Source organism: Pseudophryne corroboree, chromosome 12, assembly GCF_028390025.1.
Source record: "Pseudophryne corroboree isolate aPseCor3 chromosome 12, aPseCor3.hap2, whole genome shotgun sequence".
Lineage (NCBI taxonomy): Eukaryota > Metazoa > Chordata > Amphibia > Anura > Myobatrachidae > Pseudophryne > Pseudophryne corroboree.
This window is the reverse complement of record NC_086455.1, coordinates 17,971,071-17,985,862: the sequence shown is the minus strand read 5'-3', so window position 1 is coordinate 17,985,862 and position 14,792 is coordinate 17,971,071. Positions and strand designations below refer to the sequence as shown.

Here is a 14,792-nt window from a genome sequence, read left to right as displayed (position 1 = left end):
TGCTGGCACAGGACCAGCTGCTTCTCCCATGAGCAGCTTTACATGGCTTGCTCATGAGTTAGTAGCCCCAAGCATATTTTTGTGTTAATTCCTGAAGAAGCTGATGTTAGTACTAGTGTATACTATACCACAGAGCACATGATCTGCGGTGCATTTACACGCAACGTAACGGGCATACACACTTAGTAACAGAGGCATTTACACGCAGAGTAACGGGCATTTACATTCAGAGTAAGAGGGGCATTTACACTCAGAGTAATGGGCATTTATACTCAGAGTAACAGGCATTTATACTCAGAGTAATGGGCATTTACACTCAGAGTAATGGGCATTTATACTCAGAGTAACGGGCATTTACACTCAGAGTAATGGCCATTTATACTCAGAGTAATGGCCACTTATACTCAGAGTAATGGGCATTTACGCGCAGAGTAAAGGGCATTTACGCGCAGAGTATTTACACGCAGAGTAACGGGCATTTACACGCAGAGTAACGGGCATTTACGCGCAGAGTAATGGGCATTTACACGCAGAATAACGGGCATTTACACGCAGAGTAACGGGCATTTACACGCAGAATAACGGGCATTTACACGCAGAGTAACGGGCATTTATTTTACATGCAGAGTAATAAGGCGCTCTCTCTGCTTTACATGTTCTTGTACAGTAAACAGTGGCTGGGGAGAGTCTCTAACACCAGCAGTGACATTGTGATGGGGAGGATATATCTGCTGACATGTAACGTGACAGGGTGTGGGCTGTTTTTCTATTTTATTTTAATTTTACAAACGGAACCAAAATTGTAAATGTAGCGGACTGACCCCAGTGCCCCTCTGCTGTGTGACCGCGGTGCTAGACACATATTACTGTGGGCGGAATAAAGATTCCTTCCCTGCAGGCAGGAACCTTTATTCATCGGCTTTGTTGCCAGTGGGACAGCTTAGCAGGTGGAGCCCGCACACACTGTAACCTGGAAGGACTGGAGACGTCTGTCAGCCGGGAGATTTGCTGGTAATGTCCTTGCTGCATATGTGCACTTGTATACTGCTGTATACTACACCCTGCTGGGGTACATAGGTTATACTACACCCTGCTGGGGTACATAGGTTATACTACACCCTGCTGGAGGTACATAGGTTATACTACACCCTGCTGGAGGTACATAGGTTATACTACACCCTGCTGGAGGTACATAGGTTATACTACACCCTGCTGGAGGTACATAGGTTATACTACACCCTGCTGGAGGTACATAGGTTATACTACACCCTGCTGGAGGTACATAGGTTATACTACACCCTGCTGGAGGTACATAGGTTATACTACACCCTGCTGGAGGTACATAGGTTATACTACACCCTGCTGGAGGTACATAGGTTATACTACACCCTGCTGGAGGTACATAGGTTATACTACACCCTGCTGGAGGTACATAGGTTATACTACACCCTGCTGGAGGTACATAGGTTATACTACACCCTGCTGGAGGTACATAGGTTATACTACACCCTGCTGGAGGTACATAGGTTATACTACACCCTGCTGGAGGTACATAGGTTATACTACACCCTGCTGGAGGTACATAGGTTATACAGTACTACACCTTGCTGGAGGTACATAGGTTATACTACACCCTGCTGGAGGTACATAGGTTATACTACACCCTGCTGGAGGTACATAGGTTATACTACACCCTGCTGGAGGTACATAGGTTATACTACACCCTGCTGGAGGTACATAGGTTATACTACACCCTGCTGGAGGTACATAGGTTATACTACACCCTGCTGGAGGTACATAGGTTATACTACACCCTGTGCTGCTCTTTCTACCAATAGATCGTGCAATTAGTACGTCCTAATGTACTGTAATCAGGGCCGATGTAAGATCTGTGGGGGTCCCTGGGCAGCAAACTTGTGGGAGCTCTTATCCTTTTCAAAAACTTCTATATGTATATATATTAATATATGCGCCATGCAGTTAAACCGGGACACACATGGATTACACAGGTTCTGTGGCCGTTCAAGCCTGTATTTCACCTGTATTTAATCAGGCAAAGAACTTGTGCAATCCATGCGTGTCCTGGTTTAAAGGGTGTGTGTGTGTATGTATATATATATATATATATATATATATATATATATATATATATATATATATATATATATATATATATATATATATATATATATATATATATATACATACACACGCGCTCCCACACACAGTGTACAATATATTGTGTGTACTTTGCAATCTTTAAAGATGGTAGGAAATTATGTAAGGGGTCAACCAGGGAATAACTGAGACCCATGGTGTGGTGTGAAACCATGTTCAGTGTCCTGGGTTGGAGCCAGGGCTTCAGTCTGAAAGGGGTCAGCCTAGTGTGATAACCAGATATATAATACGGCAGAGGCATTACTGGAGTACCACCTGGTGTGCCGGAACGCCTCGCTCAAGTGTTTGGTGTGCTTGGTAATGTACCCTCTCCGCTTGTCTCTGCAGTAGCTAGTGGAGGAGCTGCTTTCTGCTACTGCCCACGGCCAGTTCACCAATGTTTGGCTGTTGCTGGCCGCAGTCTGGTGGTGCAGAGAGACAGTCCTTGCTTATGCCGGTGAGCGATCTCCCTTGGTGCCCGGGATGACGAGGGCACTGTTATTAGTCTGGCTTTGACTCTGACACAGTCTTTGTTTTCACTGGGTTCCACCATATTTCCGAAGATATCACCTGAAAGGTGGAGCTACCAACATTTTTTTTTATAGGGAGGGTTGCTCACAGCGCCGAACCGGTAAGGGTGGTGAGGAGGAGAAGTCTGATGTGTTCTGGCCCTAGCCCCATACGTGTGACATCATTACATCACACCTAGGGGCCACTGGCACCAGGAAGTAGAGCGATGCCTGGAGTGCCCCTAGAATGTTTTCAGCAACTCTGCAGGCTGCGGAGAAATTACCGGGAACATGGTGTGGGATGCCATGTTTCCAGTGACCTGAGCACAGTGTAAAGTATACTGCATCGCAAAGAGGAGGCCCACACCTCTCTTAAACTGCCCTGGCTGAACCACCTTTCTTATCAGACCCGCAAACTTTTCTCGTGATGTCTGCCTACTTGTATTGTGAAAACAGAAAAAATCATTAATAATAGTAACGACATATATTCTTATAAGTTAGCTTCTCGTATGCTATCAGACTTCTCTTCCTCAGACACCAGTCGCACACAGCAGCTGGTCACATAAACCCCTTACCTGATGACAAGATTCAGCGCAAATCACGTCTTCGGCTTCACAGACGGCTGCAGGGGCTGTGGATGGTGGATGCTGACTCCAGGGGACTTACTTTTCTGGGCCTCCTGGTCATTCCGGGAGAGTAGGAAGTATGTTCAGTCGCACCATTGACACTTGCGGCAGCCACTGGGCTACTCTGTGTTTCCTTCTGAAATTCCTCTGATCATGTTCTCTGTGGGTACAGATCTGCATTTGGGAACAACGCATGTACAAAAGGGGGTTTCTGGACTTTTTGCGCAGTAGCAAATAATCGCTGAACTGCGCAAACATAGGCACTGCGTTCACCACTGACTGAGGCCCCCTGTCATTGTTCTGCATGTAGTTGAGGTTGAGCTGGTGAACCTCTATTAGTGACTTTGAGATGCCATTGAATATCGCTAGTTGTAAACCATTGATGGTCACCCACTGATGCCCGATGGTTTTATGGTGATGATCATCGATTGTTGTTGTGGGCCCGATGTTTTTCTTTTCTTCCTCATACAGCGCTGCGCAGAGCTACCAGGCTGTTGGCCAGCAGGCCGGAGCCGGCCCTGGCTCTGCCTCCCAGAAGCTGAACATGAAATTCAGAATTAATCCACTAGCCGCGCAACCTGCCCAGCCACCGTGCCTGCTCAAAGGATACTGCCAAACCGCCGTGCATGCGCAAGGGGAAACTGCCTGGCTGCCACGCATTTGCAAAGTAAACAAGTATCGCTCACCCTGTCTCTGATTTCAGCATGGATTGATTCTCTTCTGTGCACTCGCGAAGCACTACTGGCAATTATCAAAGCAGGCACTCCAATGACCATCCCCGATTGTGCAATGATGGTCATCGATAGTCTACCATCAATGATCCCTTTTTTTTTTTAACCACTACTGTTTAGCGTTCGATGTACTGCATATGCGCAGATATCGAACCATTGCATTTTTTTTCCCCGATTGCGAAAACACATTGGTTTGCAACTTTTCGCGGATCCTATGTGTTTACTTTTCACCCAACAAGGGAAATTGTTTTGGTCGGAAAAAAACAATGGCTAATTGGAAAAATTACAGCAAAAAAAAAGGTGGGGAAAAACACTGTTTTTCACCCCAGAAACATTTCTGGGACTAATTGGATGCCGCCCTTAGTGTATTTTGGTTATTTCTGCGTTATTGTAATCCTTTTATATAGCGCTGATTAATTACACAGACATTTCCCCAGTGGAGCTTGCAATCTAATTTCTCTACACAAGGCATGCTGGAACTTGTAGTTCCACAGCTGATGTGCCAAATGCCACCAAATATATCACAGAAGATAACTGTGGGTAGATTATGAAAAAATGTTCGTTCCTAGAAAAATATAAGCAGGGGTGGGTTGACCACCTGGCACTTCCGGAAAATGCCGGAAAGGGCCGATGGCATGAAAGAACAATCCGGCCACCTGGAGGCCTGGCTGAGCAGCGCTGCTCCTGCTGAGATGGGGGGAGTACTATGAGGCCACGCCCCTGTGATGCCTGGCCACTCCCTTCTTTGGAAAGGAATGGGACAGGAGGCACGTGGAGCTGATATAATTATGTACTGTATATACTATATAGTGTTCATTCTAGCACCCTGCACCTTTCAAAATCCATGCAGTTCCTCTTTCCTGCCTGGGGTGTCGTTCTCTGCTCTGGTGCTTCTCAGCACACACCGGTCTGTATCGCAGATCAGAGTGTGCGGAGAAGCACCACAGCAGAGAGCGACACCCCTAGGCAGGGAAGAGGAACTGCACAGGTTTTGAAAGGTGCAGGGTGCTAGAATTAACACTATACTATAGTTATTTCAGGTATATTATTTATTCCAACTAAGACAAAGGGGAAAGCGCGGTTGTGATATGTATGTGACATCATTTCATTGCTTTATTACAGACATGCGTCTCACAGCGTTTGTCGCCATGGCCTCCCAGGTGATCAAGTTGCCTCGTGATTACCGGTTTGGCACAAGCCGGCCGTCTACAATAGCAGCTAAGAAGAAAAACCCTCCAGGCAAAAGAAGGTCCAAAATATTTGTGGAGCCCATCACAAAGGATGAATGGCAATATTTCCGTGGGGATACAGTAAGTAGGCTGTGAGATCACTTTATTATTAATCTTGCTCTGATGTAGTGACAAGTACCAGCATATAGGGCCCTGCTGGTACCTATAGTCCTGCTGTAAAAGAAATATTTATACAAAGACAAGACACACACACCATTGTAAGTAAAGTGCATACACACTTGCCGAGAAAGTAAACAACGTCACTCATTTTCACCCTTCCTGGGCGACGTAGTTTACCTTCTCGGCAAGTGTGTATGCCGCCGAGCGATGTGCGGCCCCGCAGGTCGTTAACGACCCTTGCTGTCGGCCGTGCATGCAGCTCAATTTGGACTGTCATCCAAAAGCTGCATGCACGGCCCGTCCGCGGCGTGACGTCACTGAGCAATATGGTCGTCCTATCGCTCCGAGCGTATGCACTACCACTCTGGCCCGGTAGGGGGAAACACTAGGCGATGTCGCTCATAGAGCACATCGCCTAGTGTGTACCCACCTTAAGACTGTAATACTCACACTCACCCTCACCTATACTCACCTCATCCCTGGCATGTTGGATCCACGTCACCAAGTAGAATCCACAACATGTGGAGGAAGAGGGGGGGGGGGGATTCGAGCTCAACTATCCCTTGCAGTGCTCTGTCCTCTTGTCCAGTAACATCTAGGGGGTTAAAAATAACAAAACGACACTTATGTGTTGGTCACGGGGTACAAAAAAAAGATGCAGGTGTATTGGAAGCAAGTAGATGGTTGTTGGCTCTAATCAAATGTCCTTAAAAAAAATTAAATAAATGTAAAAAAAAAAAGACTGTACTCTCAGCTGAAGGTACAGAGAGTTCACACAGCAGAAAGATCTTCAGGAGTGCAGATTATACACATCAAGAGATCACATTTCTTAAGATTTATCAATATATCCTTACGTAGCACAAGAATATCCCATTGTGCTTTGTAATAAAACAAGTCTGGGTAATTACAGGCAGACAGAGAGGTAGGAGGGCCCTGCTCAAATTCCGGGATGTTGGACACCTATTCTCGTGTAATATTTAGCAAGTGATTCCTTCCAAAACTGATTGAAACTCAATTGACAGCAATATGTGAATTGAGTTCAGATGTGGAATATTTGGCTATAAAGCACAATTTGATTCAAAGCAAAACTGTCTCCTTTCTTCTGTAAGACCTCTGTGGAAACTCCAAAGTACAGGAATACCGTACATAAAGACAAAGGCATCACTAGTTAATTAACATGTAATTATCGTTGTTTGCATGATAAAGCTATTGACTTCCATTAACAAGATACTTTGGCAATAAATACACTTTCCAGAGGTCAAACAGACTTTTTAAATAAAATATATAAACTATTCCCTACAATGTATGTGTGTGTGTGTATATATATATATATATATATATATATATATATATATATATATATATATATATATATATATATATATACACATACATACATACATACATACATACATACATACATACATACATCAAAATAACACACGGGGCATTACGTGGAAGCAGCAATAGCTCAGATATGATATATTTGATATAAGCAGGCGCCTCCTGCATGCATGCGTGCGACTTCCAACTGCCGGCTGCATGACCCATGAGGTCACGTGGGCCGGCTGCCGCAGCTCCTCCATAAGGCCCGGAAATCTCTGTTGAATGATCGAGATCTTGGCCTCAGCAGTGCCACCTATAATATGCTAAAATACATTAAAACGGGGGTCCTCAACTGCAGCCCTCAAGTACCACCAACAGGTCCTGTTGTGAAGATGTCTGTGTGTGGAAGCAGGTGGGAAAATGAATGACCAAGCAAATAGATTACCTCACCTGGGCATGACTAAAGACATCCATACAACATGACCTGTTGGTGGTATTTGAGCTGGAGTTTAAAATCTCCGCTTTAAAACATTGCCCAACATTTGAATCACTTTTAAAACCAAAGATGAAACACCGTTTATTGCTCATGTCAATATTAACAAATAAAGTTTTCACAGCTAAAAAAAACAACAAAAAACTGCACCCATTATCAATACTGCAGTAATCAAATAATCCCTGTAACTATACTCCATTATGCTGCAATAGCTAGACCAGTGGTTCTCAAACGCAGTCCTCAAGGCACCCCAACAGTCCAGGTTTAATATATAACTGTGCTTAAGCACAGGTGACTTAATTAGTATCTCATTCAATTTGGTTGTACCATCTGTGTGGAACCACTGATCTAGTCTATCAAACATAGGTGGGAAACTTTATCCACAATGTATTCGCGGGGGATGCGGTTAAGATGCCGGCTGTTGGGATCCCAGAAGTCGGAATGCCGACTCTGGAATTCCGAGAGCTGCCAGAATCCCGACAAGGTCAGGAGACAGACGCTGGAATACTTGCCGTAAGTATAGCTGAGGGGGGTTAGGGTTAGGCTGCGTGGAAGGGGAGGGGTTTAGGTACAACCAGGGGGAGGTTAAGGTTAGGCTGCGAGAAGGGAGAGGTAGGAGAAAGGGTGGAACATTACCTTGCCCCTGTTAGAATTTCAAATATCAGGATGTGCGGCGTCAGTATTGTGACCGTCTGCATTCTACCCGCTGGTCAGTCGTACTGAACCCATTCGCGGGCGTAAGTAAGGCTGTATGCCGCACTGACGGTACCGCCAACTCACAGATTTTTATTCACAGCCCCATAGGGCTACAACCAAAAATGTGAGTCCAGCACTTAGAAGGAGCCATGAGGGGTGAGAGTTTGGGTTCCATTGCTTGTATTTACACAGCGCTGCAACGGGAACTCACGCCCCTTGCAGGGAACACGATTCCCCCCATATATCCATATATCAAAAGATGTGTAACATGCAAAGCGGAATTTATTGTCCGCATGTAAAAATTATTGACCGGCTTCTGATAATCAGAAACAGAGGTTTCTGACTTGACGGTATTTAAGAATTATTTTCATATATAGATCACAGCTGCGCCTGCTGTCTTCAATTAACTCTGATTAGAGGTACAATACTGTTAGATGTCCAAAATGTACAGAGCGGCCACTGTTGGTCTACTGTGAAGACACTGCGTTTGGCAATGAGTCTTGAAAGTAGTTGCTACAAATGTCCGTTCTGCTATGTTATGTTAAGTTGTACAGCTGCTGTTATTGTGCTACGTCAGAAAAAGCCGATCTGACTTTGGGAGTGTTTGTTGGAACGCAAAGTGCAGGTGGTGGAGTTGGCTGCTAAGCAGCTAGTCAGCTTGGTGGTTACATTTAGTTCTGAGCAAGTGCTGAGACTGCTGTGCAAGGAATCCATTCTCAGGCCATAGCAAAACGACTGTGCAGGAGAAACACAGAGGATTATAAGCCGGTCAAACTTTTGAGAAGCCCAGGGAAAATAAGGCTTGATGCGTTTCGTCATGTTAAGCACACGATTTCATCAAAGGCCAATATGTAATATACAAATGGCACATAGTATTTGCAACAATAATGGCCCCCCTGGGTGGAAAGTTTAACGCTTTCCATGCTGCGGAGGCCATCTGGACCATGCGGATTGGATACCCGGCAACAAACTTATTGTATTTCTATGTAACGCTTATCACATACTGTACTTCTTTCCCTGATTTCTGCTTTATTTTTTCTCTTGCCGTTTGTTACATTCTTTTTTTTGTCTGGTTTTGTCTACAAGGTAGAAGTCCTCAGCGGCAAAGATGCTGGGAAACAGGGGAAGGTGACGCAAGTTGTCCGGGAAAGAAACTGGGTTGTGGTGGAGAATCTGAATACGGTAAGAGCGCAAGGCGGCTGCCGGCTGAAATAGACATTGCATAGAATCCTGTGTGTGATGTCAATATGAGCCGATTATCACTATACATAACCTTTCATTTGCTGTCTCTAGAGCCGACGTTGCCCACATACATCTAGCCTCAACTCACGCCAATAGTGTCCATGCATCTTTCACAAAATATCCGTCTTGTCGCATCGCTAACGCAACAAAATGACCATGCCTGGTACTCCAGACACTGGCGCTGCTGCTGCTTCGTGTGACCGAGGTACTAAGGAGCCACGCCATGCCTCACACCTCGCATGATTGTACTTAATCTGTGACTTTATACCAGTTCCTGTGCTACAAAAACGACTAATCGTCACCGCTAATGACGCTATAAGCCACTTTGTATGTGACTATGGTGCAAATAAGACGCTAAGTTTAGGAAAAGGAAAGAATCTCTTCCCGTGGCGGAGCAAGTAAAGCATGCCGTATAGCGTAAAAAACTAAGAAAGCGTCGGCAAAAATAAAAATAAACGCACAGTAACCCCTGCCCCTGCGCACAGGTCCTCTGAGGTTCATGTAAGGAAGCAGCATTATGTTGGAAATATGTGTTGTCAGTATTACCATTTCCCCCTCACTCTTGCAGCATTACCGCTACGTTGGTAAGTCGGCTGACTATATGGGGCAGTACGTGGCCAGCGAGGCTCCCCTCCTAATAAACAACGTGGCATTGGTTGATCCTACAGACAGGTGAGTTGCCCAGTTGTGGATCTTCTGCTTGGATAATTTAATAGTCCTGTATGTCATCCTTGATGAGATAATAAATTATGGTTGGCTTTGCGCTATTACTTATTACGCCCTCCATTACGAAGCACAGTGCAGGTAAACTCCTCTATGGAGTTCAGGCTCCGTTCACTCACCATCGGTTCAGTCAGTGCTTCTTTTGTCCTTTTTGGGCAATGTTCTTTGCTGTGTCAGGTGTTATAAAGGCACCAATGGTATTTTTGGAAAAACAGAGTTGTCTTAAAAAAAATATCTGTCTATCTATACCATGTATTGAGCATGCGTCTAGAACACATTGCTGTGTGACATTTTCTCAGCTCTTACGCTATAATGTGTTCTCAGGAAGCCTACAGAAGTGGAGTGGCGATACACAGAAGAGGGGGAGCGGGTGAGAGTGTCCGTGAGAACCGGCCGCATCATTAACAAACCTGTATTCCAGAGACTTGATGGGATAGTCCCTGAGCAGTGGAAAGGTGAGAATCTGGCTGGCAATATGGATAAAGAGTTCTCACCCATTTAATCCACACACCTTCCCTGCCTGCCCCATGTTTCTGAAGCCCCTTCCGTTTTCTCACCTTCCCTGCCTGCCCCATGGTTCTGAAGCCCCTTCCGCTTTCTCACCTTCCCTGCCTGCTCCATGGTTCTGAAGCCTCTTCCGCTTTCTCACCTTCCCTGCCTGCCCCATGGTTCTGAAGCCCCTTCCGTTTTCTCACCTTCCCTGCCTGCTCCATGGTTCTGAAGCCCCTTCCGCTTTCTCACCTTCCCTGCCTGCTCCATGGTTCTGAAGCCTCTTCCGCTTTCTCACCTTCCCTGCCTGCTCCATGGTTCTGAAGCCTCTTCCGTTTTCTCACCTTCCCTGCCTGCTCCATGGTTCTGAAGCCTCTTCCGCTTTCTCACTTTCCCTGCCTGCCCCATGGTTCTGAAGCCCCTTCCGTTTTCTCACCTTCCCTGCCTGCCCCATGGTTCTGAAGCCCCTTCCGCTTTCTCACCTTCCCTGCCTGCTCCATGGTTCTGAAGCCTCTTCCGCTTTCTCACCTTCCCTGCCTGCCCCATGGTTCTGAAGCCCCTTCCGCTTTCTCACCTTCCCTGCCTGCTCCATGGTTCTGAAGCCCCTTCCGCTTTCTCACCTTCCCTGCCTGCTCCATGGTTCTGAAGCCTCTTCCGCTTTCTCACCTTCCCTGCCTGCTCCATGGTTCTGAAGCCTCTTCCACTTTCTCACCTTCCCTGCCTGCTCCATGGTTTCTTCAGCCTCTTCCACTTTCTCACCTTCCCTGCCTGCTCCATGGTTTCTTCATCCTCTTCCGCTTTCTCACCTTCCCTGCCTGCTCCATTGTTCTGAAGCCCCTTCTGGTTTCTCACCTTCCCTGCCTGCTCCATGGTTCTGAAGCCCCTTTCGCTTTCTCACCTTCCCTGCCTGCTCCATGGTTCTGTAGCCTCTTCCGCTTTCTCACCTTCCCTGCCTGCTCCATGGTTCTGTAGCCCCTCCGTTTTCTCACCTTCCCTGCCTGCTCCATGGTTCTGTAGCCCCTCCGGTTTCTCACCTTCCCTGCCTGCACCAGTGTTCTGTAGCCCCTCCGGTTTCTCACCTTCCCTGCCTGCACCAGTGTTCTGAAACCAACCTGGTTTCTAACCTTCACTGCCTGCTACATTGCTCCTCCGGTTTCTCAGCTTCCCTGCCTGCTCCATTGTTTTGAAGCCCCTCCGTTTCCCTGATAGACTGGCCGAGCCTCTAGGAACAACACTCAGATCTGAGGAGTTTGATAGGAGCAGGGATTGGGTGGCTATAAATGCTAAGGAAAGTTTACGTGCTTCACATTGGTCTACTATATATTAAAGTGACAGTTGACCCTTTTTGATAGATACAGTATACATAGTGGCTGTGGCAGGATGCTTCTGAAGGCTCCTGTCCTCTCTGCTGACCTAGCACAGGCAGAGACGTCCAGATGTGATGATGTCTCTCCCCACAGAGTACGGGAGGAGTAGACGAGCCGGGTACACAGGGAAAGGAAGAAGATTCAGGGAGCTGGGAACAGCCAAAGCCAGGCATACCGCTAGCGTGTCATGTATCGCAGTGGGTACCTGGCAATCGGGCATGCAGGGTTGGTTGAGAATGGTGGGCTGGTGCGACATTCTGGCTGCAGGTCCTTTTATTGCCGCTAACATCACCACTAGTTTCAAGTTTCCAACCCTGATCAGTACATCTGTCTCTGTGTTACGGGGTGGTGATCGCCCTGTTCGCCCCCTCCCTTAATCTACCGATGCTCTGCTCCCTTACTGCATGTTACTCCTTAATAATATGTTTGCTTTATCAGATACACTCCTCGTCACACGTTATACGGTCTCTGTGTTGTTTTAGACTGTCCCAAAGACACCTCTGTAGAAGACGCCCTGGAGATGACCTACGTCCCCTCGCTTAAACTCTTTCAAGAGGAAATCATGGAAAAAATGGGCATTGTAGAGGACAGGCGCCACAGGAAATCCTTCTGGTACTAATGGAACGGGGCTAATGCTGTTGGTGGATATTATAGAGGAGAAAGGATCTCTCGGCTGCTGTTTATTGTGGATTATTGGGGATCTACCCATTAAACAAATGACGTTCTTGATGTGGGACCTTTCCTGGCTCTGATGCCTGATTAGCAGTAATTGTCGGATGCTGATAGTTGATGTTACCTGGCTCCTTTTCAAATAAGATGCAAATAAAGCAAAAACTGTTTTGTTTTTTTAATACATTGCAATAGAAGATTTTCGCAATGAAATTGGTGCAAAAATTTAATTTGCTGTCTCTTATGTTACCTTGCCCCCTATAGCTGAGAACAGGTGTCAGATCTCCATTGTAGTAATGACAAGGTAATCCAATCATTGCCGCTTATTGTTCTGCCATTGAGGCATCTGTAATACTCTCTGCAGAATTCTGAACAGCAGAGGGTCTAATATATTTCTGATTTTTATGGTTGTAAATATAAAAGAGTGTTAACAATTTCGTAAATCTATAGAGATGTAAATTTCAGACATCTTAATGTAAGTAAATATGGTAACATGGTTCTTGGCGTTACCTGAGGAGCACCCGTAGCAGATAAGGTAAAGAGTGAAAGGACCACTTTTGTAGTTTATTGTACACTTTGGAGGTGCAATCCAAATTTTGGTCCATTTGGGCGTTATTGTTCACGCAACGCAAGGGTAATGATGTAATTTTGTCAAACCCCTCTTCACCCCTTTAGGGTGAGGTTTATGAAAATTATGTAGTTTTCCTATTTCACACCTGAAGAATACTTACCGTATATACTCGAGTATAAGCAGACTTTTTCAGCACATTTTTCTAAGCTGAAAAAGCCCCCCTCGGCTTATACTCGAGTCAACGGCTGCAGCAGACGCCGTGGGCTGTGTGGGCGTCCGCTGCAGCTGGCTCCAGGGACAGACACTAGAGGTCATTATTGACCTCTAGTGTCTGTGCGGCGTTGCTATGGGAGAGACGTCATGACGTCTCTCCCATAGAGATGATCGGGTGCCGGGAAGTGGGCGCCGGAGCGGGCGGCCAGACGGAGCGGCAGCCAGACGGAGCAGGCGGACAGATGGAGCGGAGCAGCGCAGCAGCAGAAGAAGCGGTCGGGAAGCAGGAGCGGGGAAATGGTAAGTATTGTTTTTGTGTGTGTTTGTAAGCGGCGACGGGGGCACAGCAACAGGGGGCAAAGAAAGAGGGGGCACAACTACTGGGGGCAAAGAAAGAGAGGGCACAACTACTGGGGGCAAAGCAAGAGAGGGCACAACTACTGGGGGCAATGAAAGAGGGGGCACAACTACTGGGGGCAAAGAAAGAGAGGGCACAACTACTGGGGGCAATGAAAGAGGGGGCACAACTACTGGGGGCAAAGAAAGAGGGGGCACAACTACTGGGGGCAAAGAAAGAGGGGGCACAACTACTGGGGGCAAAGAAAGAGGGGGCACAACTACTGGGGGCAAAGAAGGGGCATAACTACTGGGGGCAAAGCAACGGGGGCATGTTTTTATCTGGCACTGTGGGGGGATATCTGTCACTGGGGGTATATATGGCACTGGGGGCACAACCCTAGCAACAAGCATAACACCTACCGCATGAAACCCCTGGCAACGAGCATGACACCCTGAGCATGAAAACCCCTGGCACCGTGCATTTCCCACCCTAGGCTTATACTCGAGTCAGTAATTTTTCCCAGTTTTTTGTGGTAAAATTAGGTGCCTCGGCTTATATTCGGGTCGACTTATACTCGAGTATATACGGTATATTAAATTTCATCTTCCTAACATATTGGGAAGTTAGAGAGTGAGTGAGGGCTTTCGCATTAATATATGTGTATATATATATAATTCATTTGTGGGTCTTACCCCCTGCTCCCTGGCTGTACAATTAAACCCCCCCTCCCCCCGCGCTAACCTGACCGCACCGTTGACCCCCCCCCCCCCCCCCCCCCAAGCTCCCCTATCTGTACAATTATTCTCCTTTCCTGACTTTACAATTACCCCCACTTGCCTGCACTGTAACCACCCCCCTTTCCCCGGAATGTACAGTTAGGCCATGTTGAATTTCAGGCAATGCGCTACTACAAGCATCACCCATATAGAATAGGGCTGTGACTGACGAATGTCTGTGTAATGATTGGGGACCATAAGGAATGTCTCCCAACTGCTCCAGCACAGACCCCTCTTAGCAAGCTTAGTGCCATTATCAGGGCTGTTTCCTTTGGCGAGAGAGAACCTCTGCCCCTATTGTTACACCATACTGTACAATATGAAAACATGCTACAGCATCTGCAGTTTGTATTCAAAGTAAAAATAACACCATCCATGTATAGCCTTCATGCCAGTAAAGGGCACCTGTTAGGCAGAATATGGGCATGACATTTTGATTGGTACATAAAGTGGGTGTGGCATCATCTGGCCCCACCCACTGCCATCATCACACACCCCGCCACTTTGTTACTGAG

At 46.6% G+C, this 14,792-nt stretch overlaps 1 protein-coding gene across 1 annotated transcript; it reads left to right on the top strand.

Annotated features, from left to right (window-relative positions):
- Nucleotides 1-903: 903 nt before the first annotated feature.
- MRPL24 (mitochondrial ribosomal protein L24) lies at nt 904-12,414 on the top strand. Its single transcript, XM_063947128.1, has 6 exons — nt 904-1,011; nt 5,146-5,333; nt 8,974-9,069; nt 9,698-9,801; nt 10,177-10,307; nt 12,191-12,414. The coding sequence occupies exons 2-6, from the start codon at nt 5,148-5,150 to the stop codon at nt 12,325-12,327; spliced, it is 654 nt and encodes a 217-aa protein (XP_063803198.1). The 5' UTR covers nt 904-1,011; nt 5,146-5,147; the 3' UTR covers nt 12,328-12,414.
- Nucleotides 12,415-14,792: the final 2,378 nt, after the last annotated feature.